The 23662-nt window shown below is 41.3% G+C and overlaps 1 protein-coding gene and 1 long non-coding RNA gene across 2 annotated transcripts in view; one reads left to right on the top strand and one right to left on the bottom strand.

The window, feature by feature from the left end:
* Positions 1-14405, bottom strand: part of dctn1a (dynactin 1a) — a 31791-nt gene extending 17386 nt beyond the window's left edge. Inside the window, exons 1-14 of the mRNA XM_063008269.1 lie at positions 14314-14405; positions 11336-11584; positions 11150-11231; positions 10005-10039; positions 6031-6180; positions 5227-5424; positions 4696-4900; positions 4524-4602; positions 3489-3648; positions 2953-3057; positions 2635-2826; positions 1832-1954; positions 1600-1752; positions 1-89 (exon numbers count right to left, since the gene is read on the bottom strand). The exon at positions 1-89 is cut by the window's left edge and continues 72 nt beyond it. Of these exons, the coding sequence (XP_062864339.1) occupies positions 1-89; positions 1600-1752; positions 1832-1954; positions 2635-2826; positions 2953-3057; positions 3489-3648; positions 4524-4602; positions 4696-4900; positions 5227-5424; positions 6031-6180; positions 10005-10039; positions 11150-11231; positions 11336-11560 (1796 nt within the window). The 5' untranslated portion in view covers positions 11561-11584; positions 14314-14405. The remainder of the gene's footprint in view (positions 90-1599; positions 1753-1831; positions 1955-2634; positions 2827-2952; positions 3058-3488; positions 3649-4523; positions 4603-4695; positions 4901-5226; positions 5425-6030; positions 6181-10004; positions 10040-11149; positions 11232-11335; positions 11585-14313) is intronic.
* Positions 14406-16521: 2116 nt separating this feature from the next.
* Positions 16522-18749, top strand: LOC134326529 (uncharacterized). Its single transcript, XR_010014523.1, has 3 exons — positions 16522-16551; positions 18119-18193; positions 18685-18749. It is a non-coding gene; the product is annotated as an uncharacterized LOC134326529 (long non-coding RNA).
* The last annotated feature ends 4913 nt before the right edge of the window (positions 18750-23662 follow it).

Genomic DNA, 23662 nt, shown 5'->3' on the forward strand with positions numbered 1-23662 from the left:
TCCCCCGCTGCGCCCCGTAACCCGGTGCGCTCGTTCACGTTCCCGTTCAAATCGAACTTCTCCTGGGCCTGTTTACTGATCAGCTCAGCCTGCGGAGACAAAAATGAACAGAACAAAAGCTCAGAAGTACTGAACACACAGAACCGAACACTCGCTCCAGTGCTCAGTTTAAGACGTTCCCTTCCTCTGGGCGTCAGAACCTGACTTTGGAAGCTTGTCGAATTAAAGACACACAAAAATATCTTAAAGACACACAAAAATAGGATGGTCCTGATAAGTCTGGAAAAAAACTACAAAGACCTTTTCTAAGACTCTAGGGCTCCACCGAGCTACAGTAAGAGCTATTATGTCCGCAACTAGAGACAGAGGGACTTGGAGAATGCTGAACTGTCCGTTTATAAAACCTAAAACAATGGAAAATCTACCCACAACAAAACAGAAACATTAACACCCTGGCCACTTGGTCGCTGTTAAAGGAATAATTAATTAAAAAATAAAAATTTAATATTTAAAATGCATATATATATATTTATGCATTTTTCACCCCTATTTTCCTCCCGATTTAGCGCATCCAATTTGTCTTCCGCTGCTGACATACTCCAGATTTGCATCCAAGGAGAGCACGCCACTGCCCACGCCTTCTTTACACGTGTACAGCCCTCCTCTTCTCGCTCCTGCTTCCTGCACGGGCGTCTCTTCTGCCAATCAGGGTCCTTACACAGCGTATGAAGACCCACCCACCCACATATAGTCTGGTCCCCACCCTGGCCAATTTGTATCTGCTGCAGGCACTGCCAATTATGCCCGCCAGAATGGCGCCCAGCCGACCGGTGGCAACACCAAGCCTCGAACCCGGGAGTTCAGCGTCAGCGGAATAATGAATTTCACTCTCCATCAGAATGCAGCGGTACCTTGAAACTCAACATCAGTTGGTTCTGGGAGTGGGGTTGAGTTTTAAAGACATTGAGTTTCAAGGTATTTCTTCCCCATAAGCTGCATATATTTTAGGCTCATGTAAAATAATGAGGTTGATTTTGACACTTATAACACAAATATATTAAAAAAAACCACTCAAATACAATTGAAAAACAGTTTAGAATTAAAAATCAATAGTTTATAGGTACAAATATCTTGACGAAGGGCGTCGAGTTTCAAAGATTTCGAGTTTAAAGGATGTCGAGTTACAGTCAAGTTATGACTGTTTACCTAAGGAGAACGTGAGATCATTTGTCCATGAGCTAAAGCTGAGGAGTAAGTTGGTAACACAGTGCATTGGAATATGACTGTAGTGACCGTCACCTCATCCTTCAACCCACTTAACTTGTTTTTCTGCTCACTTGAGAGGTAACGGTCACTCTGACCCACTTATAAAACTTGTTTTTTACATGTTGACACAGATGTTACTTATTAAAACTTGTTTTGAGATAGTTTTTAGTTAAGCAAAGATTTTACTTGATACTAAATGAGGTCAAGCAAAACACACAGCTAGTTCCTTTAGCACTGAAGTAGGAGAATGACAAAATGACAAAAATGTCCAGACTGCTAATCTAAATCTAAAGCTTTGCTGCTATTTCACGGCTTCCCTGAACAGTACCGTACCTTACAGATGAGTCTGGGGATGAGCAGCAGTACCAGGATGCAGTCGTGATCTCCACCGTGTCTGAGGAACGATTCGGGCATGAACGAGGTGAGCAGAGAGACCTGCCGGTTGGCCTGCTGCACCTCCATCTTACGCAGCTCCATCTCGATGGCCTACACACAGACGACCGTAGATGTAAAAGCGACGCGTGTACGATTGCATCTGGTTCCCTACTAATCTACAGACCGGTACCTTGGCGTAGGCTTTAGTCTCGGCAAATTTGATCTTGAAGTCGAAGAGCTCGGCGGGAGGCTGCTGCTGCTGCTGCTGCTCGGCCGTGGCGCTCTGCTGACTGGTCAGCTCTCGGTTCGCGTCCTGTTTATGAACGGAGAGAATCAGGTTGTAAGAGGGAATGCAAAACACACACATCTGATAATCAGTGCTGGATTAAATCGAACCCAGGACTTGATTAAAATTATGCACCGATATCAGATTTTAGACGTGTCCCAGTATTCAAATCACTTCTTTGAGTATCTTTTTATGCATTTTACCCCATTTTCTCCCAATTTAGCATAGCCAATTCGCTGCTGGGGACCCCGATGGCGTCCAAGGAGGGAATATATTCGTCTGACGCACACTCCCTCTGATGTGTGCGCAGTCCAATGATCCCTTCTTTTCCGCCCATACTTCGTTGGCTTCGCGTATGGAGAGCCATTCCCTGATCTCTGCGCTCCTCCACTTTCTGTACAGGTGCCCTGGGCAACCAAGGTCAGTGTTGACAACCCCACCCCTTAAGTCCGGTCTTTCCCACCCGGCAGACTGGAAGCCAACTGTGTCTGCTAGATGGCGCCCAGCCGAGATTCGAACCCGGGAACTCAGAATCTTGGCACTGGTATAACTAGAGCGAGCTATATTAGATTAAATAGCTTCACTACAGGTCATCACACTGACCAATCAGGCGTGATCAGATTACTGCAGCGCAGACCCAGTGTAATTCCGACGATCTGATCACCGCCGTGCACGTGTGTGTGTGTGTAAAACACACTACGTCTGACCTGTAGGTGAGTGGTGAGCTCTCTGTACTTGTTGATGGTCTGCTGATAATCAGCCACAGTCTCCTGCGCTGCTTCCACTCTCTTGCTGGCCTCTCGGACCCGGGCCCCCGCCAGATCCAGCTGTTCTCGCAGCTCCAGCTCGGTCTCCCTGGAGTTCTCCTGCAGCTCGTCGTTCATCTCGTTTATCGCTTCCTGAGGGATGGGGCAAGGAAAAAAACCTGCTGTCATACACCCACAACATGCATCAGAAAACCATCTGTGCAGCCAACCATCACAAAGCGCTGACGACAGAGTGACGTGACATTAATCTTATATTACCAGGTCGGTCACGGTCTCTCTCAGCTCTCTAACTTTCTCCTCCAGATCCAGGTTTCTCTCGGTCAGAGTTTCCACCATCTCCTCCGCTCCCAGTGCGGCGTCCACCTACGACACAAAACAGCATTAACTCTCTGTGCTGTTCTGTCTCTAAAGAATCGAGAATGTACCTCTGTATATCACCCAATTTAGTCATTTCCAATTCCCGATTGTAAATCCGCTGTTGCTTGCACAACCCCTGATCTGACCAATAAGACACGCCCTTCCGAGACATGCCCAATGCACCCACTTCTAATCACCTGCCAGCGTTGGGTTCCAACACAGAACTGTATCGTCTATGGAGAGACACGCTAAGCCTCATGTTACTTCGACCCCCACTCACACCAGAGATCACATATCACAGTGGCAGCGGGGATAAACCCCACCCAATCTTTCCCCCCACAAACATGGCCATTCGTGATCGTGAAAACGCCCGAATTAGCTAGTTCAAAGTTTGGTACAGATTTAAAATCATGTGCTGTGTGTGAACTCGTCCAGACCTGCTCCTTAAGTTCGTCGATGGTGGCCTCGGCCTGCTTCATCTCCTCCTGCAGTTTCTCTTTCTGGCCTCTCAAAGTCTCCAGCTCCGAGTTCTTCTTCTCCATCTGCTTCTGCAGCTTGATGTGCTCCTGCTTCTCGGATGAGGACAGATCACGCATCCTGCACACACAGCAGACAGCATGAGGGCGCATTCACATGAGAAGCGTGAGATAACCCTCAAATCCAGTCTGAAAGCTCCACGTGTATCTGTGTTTCACTTTTAAACTTGTGTTACAGCTCGAGCTTCTGAGAAATTCCCACATGACCACCACAGAGCAGGTATTATTTAGGTTGTGGATCATTCTCAGCACTGCAGTGACACTGACATGGTGGTGGTGTGTTAGTGTGTGTTGTGCTGGTATGAGTGGATCAGACACAGCAGCGCTGCTGGAGTTTTTAAATACCGTGTCCACTCACTGTCCACTCTATTAGACACTCCTACCTAGTTGGTCCACCTTGTAGATGTAAAGTCAGAGACGATCGCTCATCTATTGATGCTGTTTGAGTCGCTCATCTTCTAGACCTTCATCAGTGGTCACAGGACGCTGCCCATGGGGCGCTGTTGGCAGGATATTTTTGGTTGGTGGACTATTCTCAGTCCAGAAGTGACAGTGTTGCTGTGTCTGATCCACTCATACCAGCACAACACACACTAACACACCACCACCATGTCAGTGTCACTGCAGTGCTGAGAATCACCCACCACCTAAATAATACCTGCTCTGTGGTGGTCCTTTGGGGGTCCTGACCATTGAAGAACAACATGAAAGGAGGTAACAAAGCATGCAGAGAAACAGACGGACTACAGTCAGTAATTGTAGAACTACAAAGTGCTTCTATATGGTAAGTGGAGCTGATAAAGAGAACACTGAATGTAGAAACAAGGAGGTGGTTTTAATGTTATGGCTGATCGGTGTATGTGCTTGTATATAGCTGAAATAACAATAAAGCCTCTCTTGAACTCTAGAGCTCTTAAATAGAAGTAAAACATCTACCTGACCAGAGCCTCCTTGAGTCTGGAGTTCTGCTCCTCCAGCTGCTTCACCTGATAGCTGGAAGCTGCACCATCTGAACCTGCACACACACAGTGAGAGAGAGACGTCGAACCCAATTCCAACAGTTCGGTCAGGCCGTGCGTATTATTCATCTAAAGTTTCAACGCTCCACCTTTCTCCTCGATCTCATGCTTGAGGATCTCCAGGTCCATGGTTAGCTCCTCCACCTTCTCCTTCAGACCTTCCACCTCCTGCTGCAGAGACTCGGCTTTCTCCTCCGCCATCTCTTTATCCAGGGTGGCCATCTCGATCGCGTCCGCCGTGTCCGCCATCTCCTCCATGTAGCGGTCTTTAGCCTCCTGAGCCTCACGTGCTTCCTAAACACACACATAAACATCTAGTTTTTAATGCTCCCACACAGCAGCCAACATCTGGCTACCTACTATGGATACGTTCCACCCCACGTATATATTTGGACATCAAGTTCACAAAGCAACAGGTACAAATCACTGTAGAGACTAAACCCAGGGGTTCTTGAAGGCAGTAACTTGCCCCAGAAAGGACGCCAAACCAACGCAGGGCCTCGGAGACGCCTGACTGGCTGATATCCCTCGGTCAACCACCTCCACCAAAGACACAGCCAATCATGTCTGTATTAATGTTACATCAGTCTTTAGTGTGTATATATGTGTGTGTGTGAGACCTTCTTAGCCTCCTTCAGCTGTTTCTGCAGGTCGTTCTGCTGCTCTTGCATCTTGCTCTTCCACTCTTGCAGCTGCTCCAGCTGGATCTTGTGCTTCTCCAGCTCCTTCAGCTTGGCCTTATCCTCCGTCCTTTTCATCCTCAGAGTCTCCAGCTTCTCCTCCAGGTCCTTCACCTGAGCACGCAGAGCCTCCTCCTCCTGACCGGGAGAGCGGGAACGTTACAGCGGACAGAAACACGCCCTGAACCTTTATTTGTAAACGCACTATATGGCCAAAAGTATTTGGACACCTGACTGTGAGCTTGTCGGACGTCCTGCTTCGAAAACTAATAGTATTAAAATTAAGTGACCTGTGTGATCTTTGAGAAAGCGTCTTACAAAACCCAAAAATCTGACTGTGGGAATTTGTTCCCATTCAGTCAAAAAGCAACTACATAGCTTTCAAGAAGGCTTTAATGTTCCAGTTTATTTTAAAGCTGTTGAGTGAGGTTGAGGTTTGGAGTTTCTTTACACTGGACTCTTATTCATGTCTTTATAGAGCTTGCTCATGCTGGAACAGGAAAGGACCTTCCCTTAACTGTTGATACATAGTTAAAAGCATGTAATTTCCTTTATAAAACTGATTTATTACATTTATTACCTGGTGACAATTGTTGTGGATAAAACACACAAATTAAAAGGGGTGTCCCAATACTTTTGGTGCACTCCATATAGTGCACTGCAGACAGAGCTCTCTCCACAAGGGGGAGCAAAGGAGCGGTTTTTAATGTGCTTAATAATCTCTCTTCTGCTCGAGGTTCTCACCTTGCTGGACATGGAGGCGACGGGGCTGCTGGGAGTCCCGCCGGGTTGCGGCACGACAGGAGCAGCCAGGGTATTCTGGGAAGGGGTGCCGGGTTCGGCCTCCGCCAGCACCGATCCCGAGAGGTCCGAGCCAGTCGAGGGACGACCGGCCTACGTTGGGGAGAGCAAGTAGGAGGGATACAGACAGATAAAAAGAAAAGAAAGGAAGAAAATGACGTTATTTCGTTCCCGAGGTCATACAGCAAAGTGAGAGCCTACACAATACGTTTGTCTCCGGCATTAATACAAAAAAAGTGAAAGCCAAGTGCTCGGTTTTCTCATCCCTCTCACATTTAATTACAACCAACCACCTCAGTGCCACCAGCTTCAGAAGCAAGTCTTCCAGCCGGTGCTCATCTGTGCACTTATGGAAAACACCGCAGGTCCATCAGGGAAGGCTGTAACAGGATGATCAGGATTTCTCAGAGTGAACTTAAGATCATCTAATATTAATCCTGCAGCACTTCCAGGACAGAACCGTTTCACCACTGTGGGGGGTTCTGGGACGTAAGGACATACCATTAGGAGAGAGGGGAAGGAGCTGGAGTGGGAGAGTCGACCTGAAGTAGTCCACTGTACGTAAACAGAGTCCGTTAGATCAAGCTGGCCGAGTGTGTGAACGTTAACACGTCAATTCATGGGCTGTTCCACTGAATCGGTGCCATTTCCTTCCCCATAATAATAATTTAGGATGTGTCATTTAAAATGTTCATAAAAACTCCCTAGAACACTGAAAACAGTATTTGTTCACGTCCCGACTCTCTAACATGACACTTTAGAATGAAATATGAAATATAGAGTAAAATCTGTCAGAAATCCCTTTTTTCCTGCAGTGTTCGGTGACTCTGGATCCCATCTATGTTTTTAATCTTTATTTTCCATTATAAATGTAGAATAATGTGGTTAAAATCCATGTTTAAGTCACTCAGTCCTGTTACCCTGATCAACATATTCATCCTTCTAAAAAATGTCACATTTTGAACAGAAATGCTCATTATCTGTATCTACTGAAGGTCATGGAAAGAGCATTAGTAGGTTCTCCCTTTTCTCCCCTGTATGTTTGATAATATTGTAACTGACTGAGAAGATTCGTCTCCACGTTCATTCCTGTTACCTTCATTATTCTTAGTGGTAATTTGTTCATTTTAAAATAAAAAGAACATTTTGTGATACATCACTAGACTGTGCCCGGTGTTCTCCTGCTTTAGCATGTTCTTCATGCTGCTAGATTTAATGTATTTACTAATTCTAGTTTAAAAACTCAGTCCTGTTACTCATGTACAGCTCATCTTCCACTTAGAAACCTTGTACAAATGAAACAAAGCTGCTTGAGATTTGAGCAAAACACATTCTGAGTAGTTAAGTGTGTGTGTGTGTTAGTAGATTCAGTGTCAAAAAAGATAAAATAGCACGCCAATGGCACCCGTTCGGTGGAACGACCCTCATACAGCTGCTAACACGGGCTCGTACAAGAACAGAAGAAACGACGTGTTTAAAAGAACCGCTCCTCTTCACCTGGCTACGAGCTCCGGTTCACATTCTAACCGATACAGTGCGAGTGCAAAACTACACCCCCTAAATACAAACACCCCAACCGAACCCTGATAGTGACCAGGCATGCATTCGTGAGTGACCGCAGGATCTGCTTTGAACTACATTCCCCAGAATCCTTTGTCGGCTGTATTCGGGCTCACCTTGGTACTGCGGCGCAGAGCAGGCTGAAGGAGGGTGGGGCGCAGAGGGATGCCGAGGGGAGCGAGGGAGCAAAAGGGAAGGTTAAAAAGAGAGGAGAGGGAAAGTGAAAGATAAAATTAGAATGAGGAAGAAGGGGGTGAAGCGAGAGAATGCCAGAAAGTCAAATCAATAAAATAAAGACAGACAGGAATGAGAAAGAAAAATAAATAAATAAATAAATAAAGGAAGCAAAAACATAAAATAATAAAAATTAACCAAGATGTAATGAAGTATGCATAAGACGAGAGAGCAAGTAAGAAGAGAGAATAATGAAGCGATGGTAGAATCACAAAAGCATTAGAGATAAAACAAGAGAAAGAACGAGAGGCCGGGAGAAGACACACAGGGGTTAGCAAGAGTAAGCAAAAAGAGACTCATAAGTGCTCATCTGACACAATAAATACAGCTCAGGTTTATCATCAGCCCTGTTCAGACACCAGGTTCCACCTCACGTGGTCACATGGATCAAGTTTATATATTTATTTATTTATACTCATTGTAAGAGATTCGAAATACACATCTGGATTGTATAGCTGCAGCAGTCATTCTTTATTTTAACATTTTTTTAACCTCATATTTAGAGTTAATTAATTAACAAAGCTATAGAACTTGAATATACTGTATAATATATACATTTTAGGGATTTGAGACAGGGAGCTCCTGTGATAGAACACGTCCAATGTTTCCTATCTATTGGTGCTGACCCCCGCCCCGATTGAGGAGAGCAAGACTGACACATGCCTCCTCCGAAACGTGCGCAGTAGCTGACTGCACCTTCTCGCCTGCACGAGGCGAGTTCATATGCGGATCAGCTTTGTGCACGGAGAGCCACACCCTGATCTCATTATCCCTCAACCCTGCGCAGACACCATCAATCAGCCAGCATAGGTCGTAATTGCATCAGTTATGACTGGCTACCCAACCTGTATGAACGACAAGCCAATCGTTGTTTATGTAGCCGCCCAGCCCAGCCGGATTTCGAACCAACAAGTTGGAAATGTGTTTTACTGCTGCGCCACCCGAGCGGCTGATGGCGCTGCTTTTATGTTACAGCTGTGGGTTACCATCGGGAAGGTTGTGGGTTCGAATCTTGTGCCAGTACAGTATCGTTGGACTGACCATTAGCTCTGACCACAGCTTCCAAAAAGCTGGGATATGTGGGAGGAAATGTCATTATACTGTATACGTTTAGATGTACAGTATATATGACAAATAATGATGTTCCATCTAACCTAGATTATTTGTAATTAATTAATCTTAAATTAAGACCAAATAGGACCACATGAACGATCCAGCGACCAAGACGTTTATCATGCTGTCCGAACAGGGCTGTAACTGACAGATGAAGGTGTGACTGATGGATTTTGGATGATGAATTAATGGTATGTATGATATCCACCCAAAATCTAAGAACACATTATCTGTTACATGCACTCTTCACCCTGTAACTGGTACAAACTGACATTTAGTTTGCATTACTTTATGTAACCGATCAAACCGTACTATTAATCCACAGCTATCCAAATATGCTAGTAAATCCTATATGCTTGAAGTGTCCCATATTTTAATTCCCCAGAAAAATATACAAGGTTTAACCCATTTTTAGCATAATGTTACCCAAATGTGACAATGTGACATCAAAAAACGAAAGTATGGAAAAAAAACAACAATCCTAAAACATCAAGGGGAAAAAAGATGTTATGAAGGATGTGAGTGACTGTGAAACCTGACTGAGTGAGATGATTGTGAAGATAAAATATTTAAATTGCTTCTTTTTTACCTTCCTTGAGATCGAAGTCTTTTACATCAAGCAGGCAAACATGCACACACACACACACACAGATCATTATGAAGATTCGAATGAGATATTAGGGCCATTAATGATTAACCAAAAACCTGCTGCTTGATTTGAACCTAGATCTCTGAAGCTGCAGCTCAAAATCAAGGGCATTATAGTGACGGGACGCTATAAGCTTCACAGTCGGTGGTCGGTGATAACTACCGATGGTCAGTTATCAATTAAAAGAAACTTGAAACTAATAAAGATATAAAGCAGTTTAAAAAAAAAAAGTAAAATCCTTACAATAATACTTAAATAACTTAATTACTGACCAATAAACTAAAAATCCTTTCTAAATCTATAATCTGAGTTTATTTTTTAGTTTTAATCATGAAAATGACAAAGAAGAAGATGAGCATACCGCCTTGGCTCCTTTTCCGGGTGTTTCTCCGACTTCTATAACAATAAAAAACATTTTTCTAAATAAACTGCAATGAGTAGAGCTGTGTATTAGACATATAAACACAACTTGTGTGTTTTATTGTGCATTACCCAAATGAGGAATTATATACTGTAATTAACTAAGTTATTTATTATATACTAATAATCATAGATATACTTTATTTATCCTGAGGAAAATTATTGGCCTTCAGTAGTTCAACACGCAAAACAAGAACTAATGTATCTACTCCTATATATAAACAGTATAAATACAGAAATAAAGATAAAGAGATGCTTATAAGAATAATTATACACAATATACCCATTATAGGTATAAATATATACAAAAACAGTGTTATACATTATTTTATTTTATTACATACACACTGATAAGCCATAACATTAAAACCACCACCTTGTTTCTACACTCACTCTCTATTTTATCAGCTCCACTTACCATATAGAAGCACTTTGTAGTTCTACAATTACTGACTGTAGTCCATCTGTTTCTCTGCATGCTTTGTTACCCCCTTCACCCTGTTCTTCAATGGTCAGGACCACCACAGAGCAGGTATTATTTAGGTGGTGGATGATTCTCAGCACTGCAGTGACACTGACATGGTGGTGGTGTGTTAGTGTGTGTTGTGCTTGTATGAGTGGATCAGACACAGCAGCGCTGCTGGAGTTTTTAAACACCTCACGGTCACTGCTGGACTGAGAATCGTCCACCGACCAAAAATATCCAGCCGTCAGTGCCCCGTGGGCAGCGTCCTGTGACCACTGATGAAGGTCTAGAAGATGAGCGACTCAAACAGCAGCAATAGATGAGCGATCGTCTCTGACTTTACATCTACAAGGTGGACCGACTAGGTAGGAGTGTCTAATAGAGTGGACAGCAAGTGGACGCGGTGTTTAAAAACTCCAGCAGCGCTGCTGTGTCTGATCCACTCATACCAGCACAACACACACTAACACACCACCACCATGTCAGTGTCACTGCAGTGCTGAGAATCATCCACCACCTAAATAATACCTGCTCTGTGGGGGTCCTGACCATTGAAGAACAGCATGAAAGCAGAGAAATAGATAGACTACAGTTAAAATAGTTATAAACGAAGCTGTTACCTTTGCGAGGAAGTTTGGCGATGCCCGACTCGGGCGTTTCGGGCGAGGTAGCCGAGCTTCCTCCATTTTCAATCACCTGGATCTGAGGAAGCAGATACAACAGCAGCAAGCAGTGAGTCTCAGGAGCAGGAGACCAAGGTGTGTATTACTTTACACCTTGCTCTGTGTGTGTGTGTGCGTGCTGACCTGGCTCTGGCGGACGAATATCCCATGATTCTCCTTGCAGGTGAAGTAGCTCTTGCCCTGCACCGTGCCGTCGTTCTTACCCTTCGGCTCATCCAGGATGACTCCAACCCACTTCCCGGAGGCAAAGAGCGTGGCGCCAACATACGCCACTGTTCCACGCTGCCCTTTACCGATCACCTCCACCACGGAGCCCACCTTCACCGGCCTCCCTCCGTCCGCACTCATCCTCGCTAGAACTCCGCTCGACAGCTGGGACAGAGACAGAAGACCATCGGTCAAACCTGTATTCTGTCGAATATTTAGGTCACTTTGGATGAAAGCATTTTGAACGGACAGTGGGAGCTTAGAGGTTAAGGTACTGGACTAGTAATCAGAAGGTCGCTGGTTTAAGCCCCACCACTGCCAGGTTGCTGCTGTTGGGCCCTTGAGCAAGGCCCTTAACCCTCAATTGCTCAGACTATATACTGTTACAGTACTGTAAATGTGTACAGTCACAATTGTAGGTCGCTTTGGATAAATGATAAATGATTGATCACTGATTGATCATGGTCAGGGTCGCCTGAACTGGGGATTTGAACCCTAGATCCCAGCAGTCATTCACCGCTGAGAAGTCCATCGTGTTGGTCAGATCACAAGACCAAACCAAAGACAAGAAAAAGAGCTCCGAGTGTCCCTGAGGCTCAGAGAGTCTGCCAAACATCACATGCCGTCTCTGCATGACCAACATGAGCCACCAGCTCTCTCACTCACAACTGCTCGCGTATCAATTCAATCTCATCTTATCAACATGTATTATTTAACGTTATATATTTGGTGAATGATTTATACAACACAACTAATTAACATGAATTTACTATAAGAAAACACTTCTAACTAGTGTACTGAATACTGCATTCACACTCAACCTCAACAGTCTTCAATGGGTTGCAAAAAAATCTAACCGCATTTAAAACCTCTTTTAGTCAGATCCAAAAAAAGCAGCACCTTTAAAAATAAGGGAAATTGAAGAAGATGCCTTTGTGGGACACCTGGTAAGTTACCACTTACTTACCTTTTGTTTAAATGACAGTTTATTGTTTGACAGATAAAATGATTAAATGACTTTAAGCTCTAAAAGGGAGAATGCAGCCTAACAATTAAAAACAATCGGTTGGCGTCTAATGCTTCAGAACCAGGTCCTTCATTCCTGCAGCCATCAGGGCTTTTAATAATAATATGTAATATCTACACCTATATGTCTATAGTGCAATATGCAATATATTATTCATATTCCTTAATGCATATATTATATTTCACAATACTAAATGTACATCAGGTTTTTTTTTTAAAGAGAATATTTTTAGTGTAAATAACTACACACTGCTGTACTGCTGTAACAAGTTATTTCCCCAAGGGGATCAATAAAGACTTAATTATCTTCATAGACTGAATGGTCGAAGAAAGCGAAAATAAATCAGTTAAACTGTTAAACTAGTCAAGGTAACTGTAAAAAACAAAAAAAACAAGGAACCCATCACCTGATCACTTACCCTTGGAGTACACGAGTTCCTCCGTGCTACAGACATGCTGTCTTGTATCGAGTGATTATGGATTTCTAAACGTTCCTGCTCTTAAACGTTCCTGCTCTTAAAGTTCGCTTCACAAACAGGAGGAGGGAGCAGCACTTCTAACCAAGGGGCAATCTAAGTGGAATTTTTAGGACTGCATCTCTGGGCTTCAGTTATGCACCGCATATAAAAATCACCTGAAGCCTCGTCAAAATTCATATGAATTCTCAGTAGAAATTTGGGTGCTGCTTGGGTTGTTAAACACAACGTTTGCTTACTTTACTTAGTAAACATTCAATATTAGATCTGTGATTAGGATCGAGGACTTGAAGCTCTAGGGACGGTGCGTAATGACTGACAGATTCCTGGAGACTGTATGGATCGTGTTTTTTCCAGATCATCAAGCATCTACATGGCTTATTCATTATTCCTCCAATGATATTAATCCATCTTGTTGTTGGACGTCCTCTTTCTCCTTTACCTTTAACTCTTTCAAGCATAATTGCCTATTACGATGATTTGGTTCCTCTCAAAATGTGTCAAAAACAAGAGCATGTTAACTTTGTTGTAGCCTAGTGGTTAAGGTACTGGTCCAGTAATCAGAAGGCTGCCGGTTCAAACCTCACCACTGCCAGGTTGCCACTGTTGGGCCCTTGAGCAAGGCCCTCAACCCTCAATTGCTTGGATTGTATACTGGCACAACTGTAAGTCACTTTGGATAAAAGTGTCTGCTAAATGCTGAACATGTTATTTAGGCTTTAAGTGAGAATTTAGGTTTGATTTTAATTGTAAAAAAAAAAAAAAAAAGGACATTTAATGCATTTTATTAAAGTGATAAAGTGCTGGACATTAAACCTGTGAACTACCGTTTCTCTTATTAATGTAACCAAAGTCTGTAAAATAATAAATAAATAATACATAATAAATAAATAATAAATAAACAAACAAACCACCAATGACATTTTCTAGACTGTTTGTACTTCAGTGTGCGAAGATGGCTAAAAATAATTAAATTTTAATGTATTAAACATGTAGACTTTCCTTTTTATTATTTTCAAACCCCATAAATAAAGTTTACTGTTATTATTATCGTTCTTGTTCTGCTACTGTAACACCTTCAATACTGAAGCTTAGCTACAGCTAACACTGCTAAAAACAAGCTAGCGTAAACAAACTCCATACTAACAATTAAAAATCTTATTAATTATGTATATTAAATAATAACGCGTTAAATGCAAACATAATTCATTTGTTCACGACGTGCCAACATTTAATTCTATTAAATAAAAGTCTAAATTCTGACACCTCCCAGTTAGCCAGAATCACCTAGCTAATGCTAAGGCTAACTAGCTTAACCGCTAACCACAAAACAGGTCGTTCCGATTATTTTAAACAGATCAGAATATATTTTACTCTTCACTAGTCTCTTACCTGTAAACCAGAGTGTTAATCGGGTTAATCCAGCACAATATTCACACTATTTACTAACAATAACAATGAGCTCAGTCAGCACAATAGCGCCGCCAATGCTACACCGCAGACACACCGGCGAATCCAGTGGGCGGCGCCTTTGTTTGTGTCAATAATGCGCAGCATTTGTGCAAGATTCGGTTAAATTGGAAACATTTCCTTTGACTTTACCAAACATTACTATTCATTAAAAAAATATCTGAGTCACTCTGATAACATTTGCTATGATGGTCTAATTCAAACAATTCATGTGATAATACTGACATGAACGGAGGCAAAATCAATGCAAACATATTTATTTAAAAAAATTTTTTATCATCATCAATCAAATTCAATTAAATGAATGCTGTTGAAGTTATGAATCTGTTTTTTATTATGTAATAAAGGGTAAAAATGTCAGTATAAGAGTTGTAATATGTAATGTGGGTTATACTTATTTGATGAATATTTTAAAAGCTATTGAAGTCATTAATATGCTGAATACTTTAAATGCTATCAAAGTTATTAATAAAAAATCTGTTGTTATTATGTAATGAAGGGTAATAGTGTCAGTATAAGAGTTGTAGTATGTAATGTGGGTTACACTTAATACAATACAGCTTGTTTTGGAGCAATTTGATGAATAATTTAAAAGCTATTGAAGTCATTAATATGCTGAATACTTTAAATGCCGTTGAAGGTCTGAATAAAAATCTGTTTTTGCACTGATTAAGGACTAGAGGACGACTAACACAATCTGTGCTCTTCTCTGTACTTGCATTCTTATGCACTCTCACTTGTGCCATATTGCTTAAACATTCTAATGTGAGGCACTATAAACTTACCTGTTATAGCTCTGATTGCGAGTCTCTTGGTACAACTCTCTTGGCTGCAATATGGTATTAAACTCTATGAATGTTTTTTTTTTAATAGTAGCAGCAACCTACTGCTAAAATCATTAAAAGTCATAAGTTTATTATAGTGCAGTTCAGCACAATAACAGCACTATAAACTAAGCAATTGCACCAGTCTTAAAAAGCATTACTAAGTATTTAAAATGCACAGTGAGAAAGCTAATGTTAACGTTTAGCTAACAGCCCAAGTTACTCATTTGAAAACATTTTGTGCTGATACCTGAGTTATTTTCAACTTTCTACAAATTGACGTTTGCTCATAACATTAGGAGAACTTTCACGTAACATGACAGGTAGTTACTGGTTACACAGGTAGTTATTGGTTACATGACAGGTAGTTACTGGTTACACAGGTAGTTACTGGTTACACAGGTAGTTATTGGTTACATGACAGGTAGTTACTGGTTACACAGGTAGTTATTGGTTACATGACAGGTAGTTACTGGTTACACAGGTAGTTACTGGTTACACAGGTAGTTACTGGTTACATGACAGGTAGTTACTGGTTACACAGGTAGTTATTGGTTACATGACAGGTAGTTACTGGTTACACAGGTAGTTACTGGTTACATGACTGGTAGTTACTGGTTACACTGATAGTTACTGGTTACACAGGTAGTTACTGGTTACATGACAGGTAGTTACTGGTTACACTGGTAGTTACTGGTTACATGACAGGTAGTTACTGGTTACACAGGTAGTTATTGGTTACATGACAGGTAGTTACTGGTTACACAGGTAGTTACTGGTTACATGACAGGTAGTTACTGGTTACACTGGTAGTTACTGGTTACATGACAGGTAGTTACTGGTTAGATTCATCAGTTCAAGTTTAATGTCAAACAGTCATGGACATGAAACCCACGCAGACCCGGGGAGAACATGCAAAATCCACACAGAAGGACCTGGACCACCCCATCTGGGGATCGAACCCAGGACCTTCTTGCTGTGAGGTGACAGTGCTACCCACTGTCCAGCCACTTATAAATAAATAAATAAATAAATTATTCTGTATATATTAGTCAATTAAATATTGTCTTGTTTGATATTAATAATAAATATTAGTGAGTTTATATAAGTTTTAGTGTTTGGACAAAGTGCTGAGAAACTTCTAGATCTAAACGACCGTTAGGGATTGTGGCTGCGTTTCAAATCGCACAGTATCACACTAAACAGTGTGCACTACTTAGTAGCCTACTAACGCAGTTGCGCCTATATTGACACACAAAGTAGTACTTATCATGCGGATTGGAACGCGGCCTTTTTTTTTTTTTAAATGCGTGAAGAACACAGAACTGGAGTTAAGGTAAAAAACGTAAATATTCTTATTACTTACTATATTATTTACATATATACTAGATTGTTTATATATTTTTAGTCGATAAAGAACTTTGTGGCAATGAGTTTTAGATTTTAAGGGGTTTTTAAAAGTATAAAGTAGAGAATGTCAGAACCATTTGTTAAATTAAGTTAAATGAAACCCTCAGTTTAACTAAGTGTTTACAAAGATGACAAAGGTAAATGCTACGATGGTGTATTAGTGCCACTTTTAAACCATTTTATTAATATTTTACTTCGAGAATGAAGTTTAAATGTTTAGAGCATGTTGAAATACTTCACAGGGCTTTATACATATTAATTTGAATTACACACGTTGTTTTAGAGCAATTTTAAAGTTTATAAAGACAAAACTCAGCAGGTGATTGTATATATGTTTTCTACATGATACAAATATTATATTATTAGCAAAATTCTCAGACTTTTGGCCTCCACTGTATATCTAGACTTAGATCTTGATTGGACACCTCTGGTCAAATACTAGACTTTATTAATTTTCTTAGTAAAATTGGGTGAATTATTGCACATTTTAATTGTAGTTAGAATATACTGTACATTATTTGTAGATGGTGGATTTGTTAAACGTCTTAATGAAAGCTTGTAGTTCGGGTTTGGCCACTAGAGGGAGCCAATTTAATTCAATTGAACTAGAGAGTCTTTGTCTCCCTCTAGCGGCCAAAACAGGAATTTACTAAAATCCAGCTCATATGAATGGCAATCGCTGTTAGGATATTGAGAGTGTTAAGATGATTTATGTACATTTTCGATCCAAGAAATTTGTAAATATAAAAAAGAAAAACACTCAATTATCTTATATAAAGAACTTTATTTTGTAAAAGTTGTAAACATTTAGTCAGTCACAAATTAAAAAATACTTTCAAAGATCATTGAATTTCTAAAATGAACCAGTAACGTGTGTAAATTTAGATTTTTTAATTTTTTTTTTTACTGGATTTAAAGTAGAAGTATGTTGCAAAATAAACTCTAACTACACTCAAGATCATTTTATAAGTGGTGGATTTTGAAAACGTCTTAATGAGAGCTTGTAGTTCTAGTGAAATAAAGTATTTGTCTCCCTCTAGTGGCCAAATGAGGAATTGACTAAAATCCAGCGCATATAAATGGCGATAAGTTGATGTATGTAAATATTTGAGCCAAGAAATTTGCAAATAATAAAGTAAGTAAGAAAGAAAAACACACAATTATCTTATATAAAAAAAGGTTTTTAAAAGTGTTTTTAAAGTTTTGAAAATTAAAAACAGTTGCAAAAATCATTAAAGTTCTAAGATAAACCACTAAAGTATGTACATTTAGATGTTTTTTTAATTAAAACAAATGTTAGTTTGTTTTAGTTTTAAATCAAACATTTAAATCAAACCCTTTTCATTGTGTAAAAGACATTTAAGCCCCCTGAACCAGTTCACCGCAGCACCGAGCAGTGATGAGCAAATGGTGGCACCAGTCTCACCAGTGCATTTCTTACTTCTTGTTCATTTTCTGACCAAATGATCTTTTTGCCCGGGCGTTTATGCCAGTTTTAGACACAGAGACTGAGGAACAGTAGAGGAGAAGGAGTGAGGCATGATTGAGGAAGAGAATAGAGGTCAGAGGTGAGTGAGAAAATAGAAAAGTCACAGGTAAGAAAAGAGGAAACATGTTTATTAGGACACCAGCTGGTTATATACAGCTTCAATCAGAAATATTCAACCCCTCAAAGTGATTGTACTGAGACCCTTGGCTGTGGCACACCAGACTGTGATCGTGTACATCCTCGATTGGATTCCATTTGTAACCATATGAATTGATCGGGACTAGTTTGGAAAGGCCACGCCTGGTCTACAAGGTTTTTTGGACCACGACCAGAGTAGGATCAATAATTTAAAAATGTAAGAAGCCTGGCACAACATTATATGCCTCTAGAGTTGGCCGTCCAGGCACATTGATGATCAGGAAAATAAAGCAGAGAGCAGAGATAGTCATAGCCTCCATATTAATGCCCAGTGTTTTCAGATAAGATGCGCAACGAGCTCATAGTCAAGCAGCCACTTAATTATGTATATTTGTATTGTGTGTACTTCTGCACTTCTCTTGTTTATCTCAGCTGTAGGGTCATGTGATTGTTCCTGTTCCGCACGGCACGGTGTGTATTTGTGTGTATCCTGGAGACGTTTGTGGTTGTCACAGTTGCACTGTGATCCTGTTTACACACAGTTCGTGAGTAGATTATCACTTATAAAGAAACAGCACTTAATCAAACCGTGGCATCTCAGCTCTAAAAATACCAACAAGTCCTTTTGAAGTGAGGGCAGGTCAGAGAGAAAATCTGAATAATGCCTCCACAATCACCACAATACATTTCTTTCATAACTGACCTGAGAACTATGCAAGCCTAACAATAACACTGAACAGACCTGTCAGCATTCAGAATTTCCCTCAGACAAAGGCTATTATCATTGTTCCACCTCTATGTGGCTTTTTTGTTCTTAAAGGAAGTGCAAACAGATAATTAGCACAACTATTTATCTATAAAGTGGCAAAACCTGAACGGCGACCTGAACTGCCTCACAAAAAATACTCAGTAAACTTTATTCAGTGAGGGCGTCTCACACCCGTATGAAAATGAGGATAAATGTGTTATTCATTTTTTAAATGATACACTTTATATACACTTAAATAACAGCTGCCTTTTTCACCCAGCAGCTAAAACATTTATTATCTCAATCCACAAACATTATATGGATTCATCAGGATGTCGACTGTGAGTCTGGTTTAACATGTCACGATCAGGAGGACATGTAGTGTAGGTTCACTTTATAATGCTGCATAAAATGACCGTAATTCATTAATAGATGGACTTCAAATTAGTGAAATGTTAACAATAAATAAACAAGTGACTGGATGAGAAATGTAGGTCAGTATTTCTAAGACCCTGTCCATAAAATGACCAAGGCTCATTGGTGCACGTTGGGAGCGAAGGCCAACAGACGAGCTACTGTAGCTCAAAGTGCTGAAGAAGTTCATGCTGGTTCTGATAAAAAGGTGACAGAATACACGGAGCATCACAGTTTGTTGCGTACGGGGCTGCATAGCCGCCGGCCAGACAGGGTGCCCATGCTGACCCCTGTCCACCGACGAAAGCACCAACAATGGGCACGTGAGCATCGGAACTGGACCACGGAGCAGTGGAAGAAGGTGGCCTGGTCTGATGAATCACGTTTTCTTTTACATCACGGGTGCACTATGGGAAGAAGGCGAGCCGGCGTAGGCGGTGTGATACTTCGGGCGACGTTCTGCTGGGAATGGCCATCCATGTGGATGTTACTTTGACACGTAGCACCTACCTAAGCATCGTTGCAGACCATGTTCACCCTCTCATGGAAACGCTGTTCCCTGATATCTGTGGCCTCTCTCAGCAGGATAATCCGCCCTGCCACAAAGCATGAGGAGCACAACAACCAGTTTGAGGTGTTGACACGGCCTCCAAATTCCCCAGATCTCGATCCAGTCGAGCATCTGTGGAACGTGCTGGGTGAACGAGTCCGATCCATGGAGGCCCCACCTCACAGCTTACAGGAGTTAAAGGATCTGCTGCTGACATCTTGGTGCCAGATACCACAGCACACCTTCAGGGGTCTAGTGGAGTCCATGCCTCGACGGGTCAGGGCTGTTTTGGCAGCAATAACATTAGGGAGGTCATAATATTATGCCTGATTGGTGTATAATTTACCTTATTTTATTTGTATACACCTGTTAGCAATGGATGTGGCATGAAACAATTAAATTCAATTACTTGAAGGTGTGTCCATATATTTTCACACCTCATTTATTTACTGTCAACAATACAGATATTATTAGAATGGGAGTTCAGTTACAGTAAATGTAGTAAACATATCCAGGTAACCCAGCACCTCAATTCCAAACAAGTTCAGTTGTGTTATAATTGATGAGTTTCGTTCACACGGCTCTCCCACGTCCATCCCTGTGACAAGATTGATTTCTTTATGTGTGTGACACTGAAAGAATGAGGATATTAGCTGATGGGTCATAAATTGTGTGCTGATTGTGGGCGTGATTCATACTCCTCACGCACGTTCAGGCAAAAGTCAAAGTTCTACTATATTTACAGCTCCCGGAATTATGAAACATCATGCAAGTGTTATTATTAAGCAACATTCACACTGCAAGCAAATGTGTCCCATATGCTTTCTTTTTTTTTTAAATGTGACACAGATTTGTGTTTTTTATGAGCTATAATGACATGTTTCATTACAATCTGTGACCCTCTTATGGTACGATATAGTGCTGGGCGGAATGCCGGTACGTTCAGTAAAATAATATGGGGAAGGGATTCCCATACTGCATACTGTACACCACCGTGGTCGTGTTAGTCTTATACTGGATGTTCGCCTGACGTCCCAAGGTTCTTTCGTCTCGTTTTCAGCCAATAAACGTCCAAAAATCAATAGAATTGCACAAACTGGTTCTGATTGAACAAACAACAATCAAATAGATTTTAAAATGATCTTTGTTCGCTTTTAGTTAACGTTATTTCTTAAATGCGAAGTTCATGAGGAAGAAAACGGTTTAAGGATGTGATTTCTTTATAGACAGTCGAGAAAAAAGGTTAGAAAAGCGGATTCGCTTTTATCGGATCGAGAAATAGTGTTTTTCGCACGTTATACCAACAACGCCAAAGTAAGCTGGAAGCGGAGCTCTATACAATCGCCCACTTTCCAACAACAGATCTGTGGTCACGTTGTACAAAAGAGCAACACCTCAGTATAACAGTATAACAATTGTACTGGGAAAACTAAGGGAATTGTTTAATACTTTGGCATCAACGTTTTGTTTTACTACGTTGCAGTTTGCACGATAAAAAGTCATTATGTACTCTTGAAAAAAGCATAAGCCAAAGACCTATATAAAATCCCAGTAATACAAAAAAACCTACCGTGAAACCGTCAGAATTTTGAAAAATACATTGATACAAATTTTTGGCCATACCGCCCAGCCCTAGAATGAAATGTCTCTGATCTGCACTAATCAGCTTTAACAAATAACACAGTAAGAAACCACGGGTGTCTAAACTTATGTCTAGTCCTCTCTCTCCCTCGTCACGGGTTGCCACAGTGGATCATTTGTCCACATATTTAATTATCTGGCATGCCGAATGCCCTTCCTGACACAACCCTTCTGTTAATCCAAGCTCAGAACCAGAACTAAGGACTGTACCCAGGGATTCGAACACTGGATCCCAGTGCTAGTGGGCTCACGTTATTTACCACTGTGCCACCCGAGCACCAAAATGACAGAAATTAGCGAATTAGTGAAATTAATAAATAAATAAGCGACTGGATGAGAAATGTAGGTCAGTGTTTCTAAACCACGTCCATGAAATGAATCCAAAATGTTTTCCCCATTTGATCTGAATAAAAATCCCAGTCAGTCTCCAATAGCGTGAATACACTGACATGAGCGTGACATGGTTGAGATCAGAGCTCTGTGTAAAGCAGCTGTAGGTCTTTTGCACACAGCTAGTCAAACCATGTCTGTATAGAAGGGCATAATCATACTGAAAGAGGAAAGGGACTTCCCCAAACTAAGAACTAAGGACACTAAGGACTGTACCCAGGGATTCGAACACTGGATCCCAGTGCTAGTGCGCTCACGTTATTTACCGCTGTGCCACCCGAGCTAGGGTTGCCAAGCGTCCCGTAAAATACGGAATCGTTCCTTATTTGGAAACTGAACGTGGTGTTCCGTATTGAACTGATACGGGACGCTCTTAGTTCCGTATTTTTATCAGTGGGAGAGAAATACAGCAGATTAGACTGAGACAGGCCGATATGTATGAAACAGAAGGAAACTGCTGCTACCGCGGGAATTAGAAAGCGTTTGGTTATTATTGTAAGTAGTTTTCACTTATAGGCTCAGTAACGCCGTGTGTGCGCAGGTACAGTCATGTGAAAAAGTTAGGACACCCCATGAGAACCTTTGTCTTTTTGAACATATTTAAACAAATGAACATTTGTGCTTCATTTGAACAGTATTGAGAGATGGAGCTTATAGAACTAAACAAATGAAACTGAAAAAATTACTTTTAAACACAAGTTGTAAAATGTAATAAACAAAAAAGAAAATTTATTGTGAGGAAAAAGTTAGGACACCCTATGCCCTAACAGCTGGTGTTTCCCCCTTTGGCTGAAATAACCTCAGTTAGACGTTTCCTATAACCATCTACCGTCTCTGACATAAACTGGAAGAAAGTTTTCCCCACTCCTCCATGCAGAATTTCTTCAGCTGTGTGAGGTTTGAGGGGTTTCTTGCATGTACAGCCCGTTTCAAATCACCCCACAGCATCTCAATAGGATTAAGATCCGGGCTTTTACTTGGCCATTCCAGAACTCTCCATTTCTTTCTTTTGAGCCATTCCTTGGTGGATTTACTGGGATGTTTTGTGTTGTTGGCATGTTGCATGGTCCACCTCCGCTTCAGCTTCAGTTTTTGGACAGATGGTCTTACATTTTTCTCAAGCACCCTCTGATACAGTGAAGAATTCATTGTGGGTTCTATAATGGAGAGCTTGCCAGGCCGTGCTGCTGCAAAACAGCCCCAAACCATGACATTTCCACCTCCATGCTTCACAGTTGGTATGAGGTTCTTGTTCCCAAATGCTGTGTTGGGTTTGCGCCAAACATGTCTTCTGTTATTGTGCCCAAATAATTCAGCTTTGGATTCATCTGTCCAAAGCACATTGTTCCAGAAGTCCTGGTCTTTGTCTAGGTGTTCTCTGGTAAACTTTAGTCTTGCCCTGATGTTTTTTTCACAGCAAGGGTTTCCTCCTTGCTCACCTCCCATGAAAATCAAACTTGTGCAGTCTCTTTCTGATGGTAGATGCATGAACCTTGACATCAACTGTGGCAAGAGCTAGCTGTAGGTCCCGTGATGACATTGTAGGATTATTGGAAATTTCTTTACGCATCTTGCTGTCTGCTCTTGGGCTGAACTTGCTAGGACGGCCTGACCTGGCCATGTTGGCAGTTGTTTTAAATGTTCTCCACTTGTAAATGATTTTCCGG

The sequence above is a fragment of the Trichomycterus rosablanca genome, chromosome 14 (genome assembly GCF_030014385.1).
Source record: "Trichomycterus rosablanca isolate fTriRos1 chromosome 14, fTriRos1.hap1, whole genome shotgun sequence".
Taxonomy (NCBI): Eukaryota; Metazoa; Chordata; class Actinopteri; order Siluriformes; family Trichomycteridae; genus Trichomycterus; species Trichomycterus rosablanca.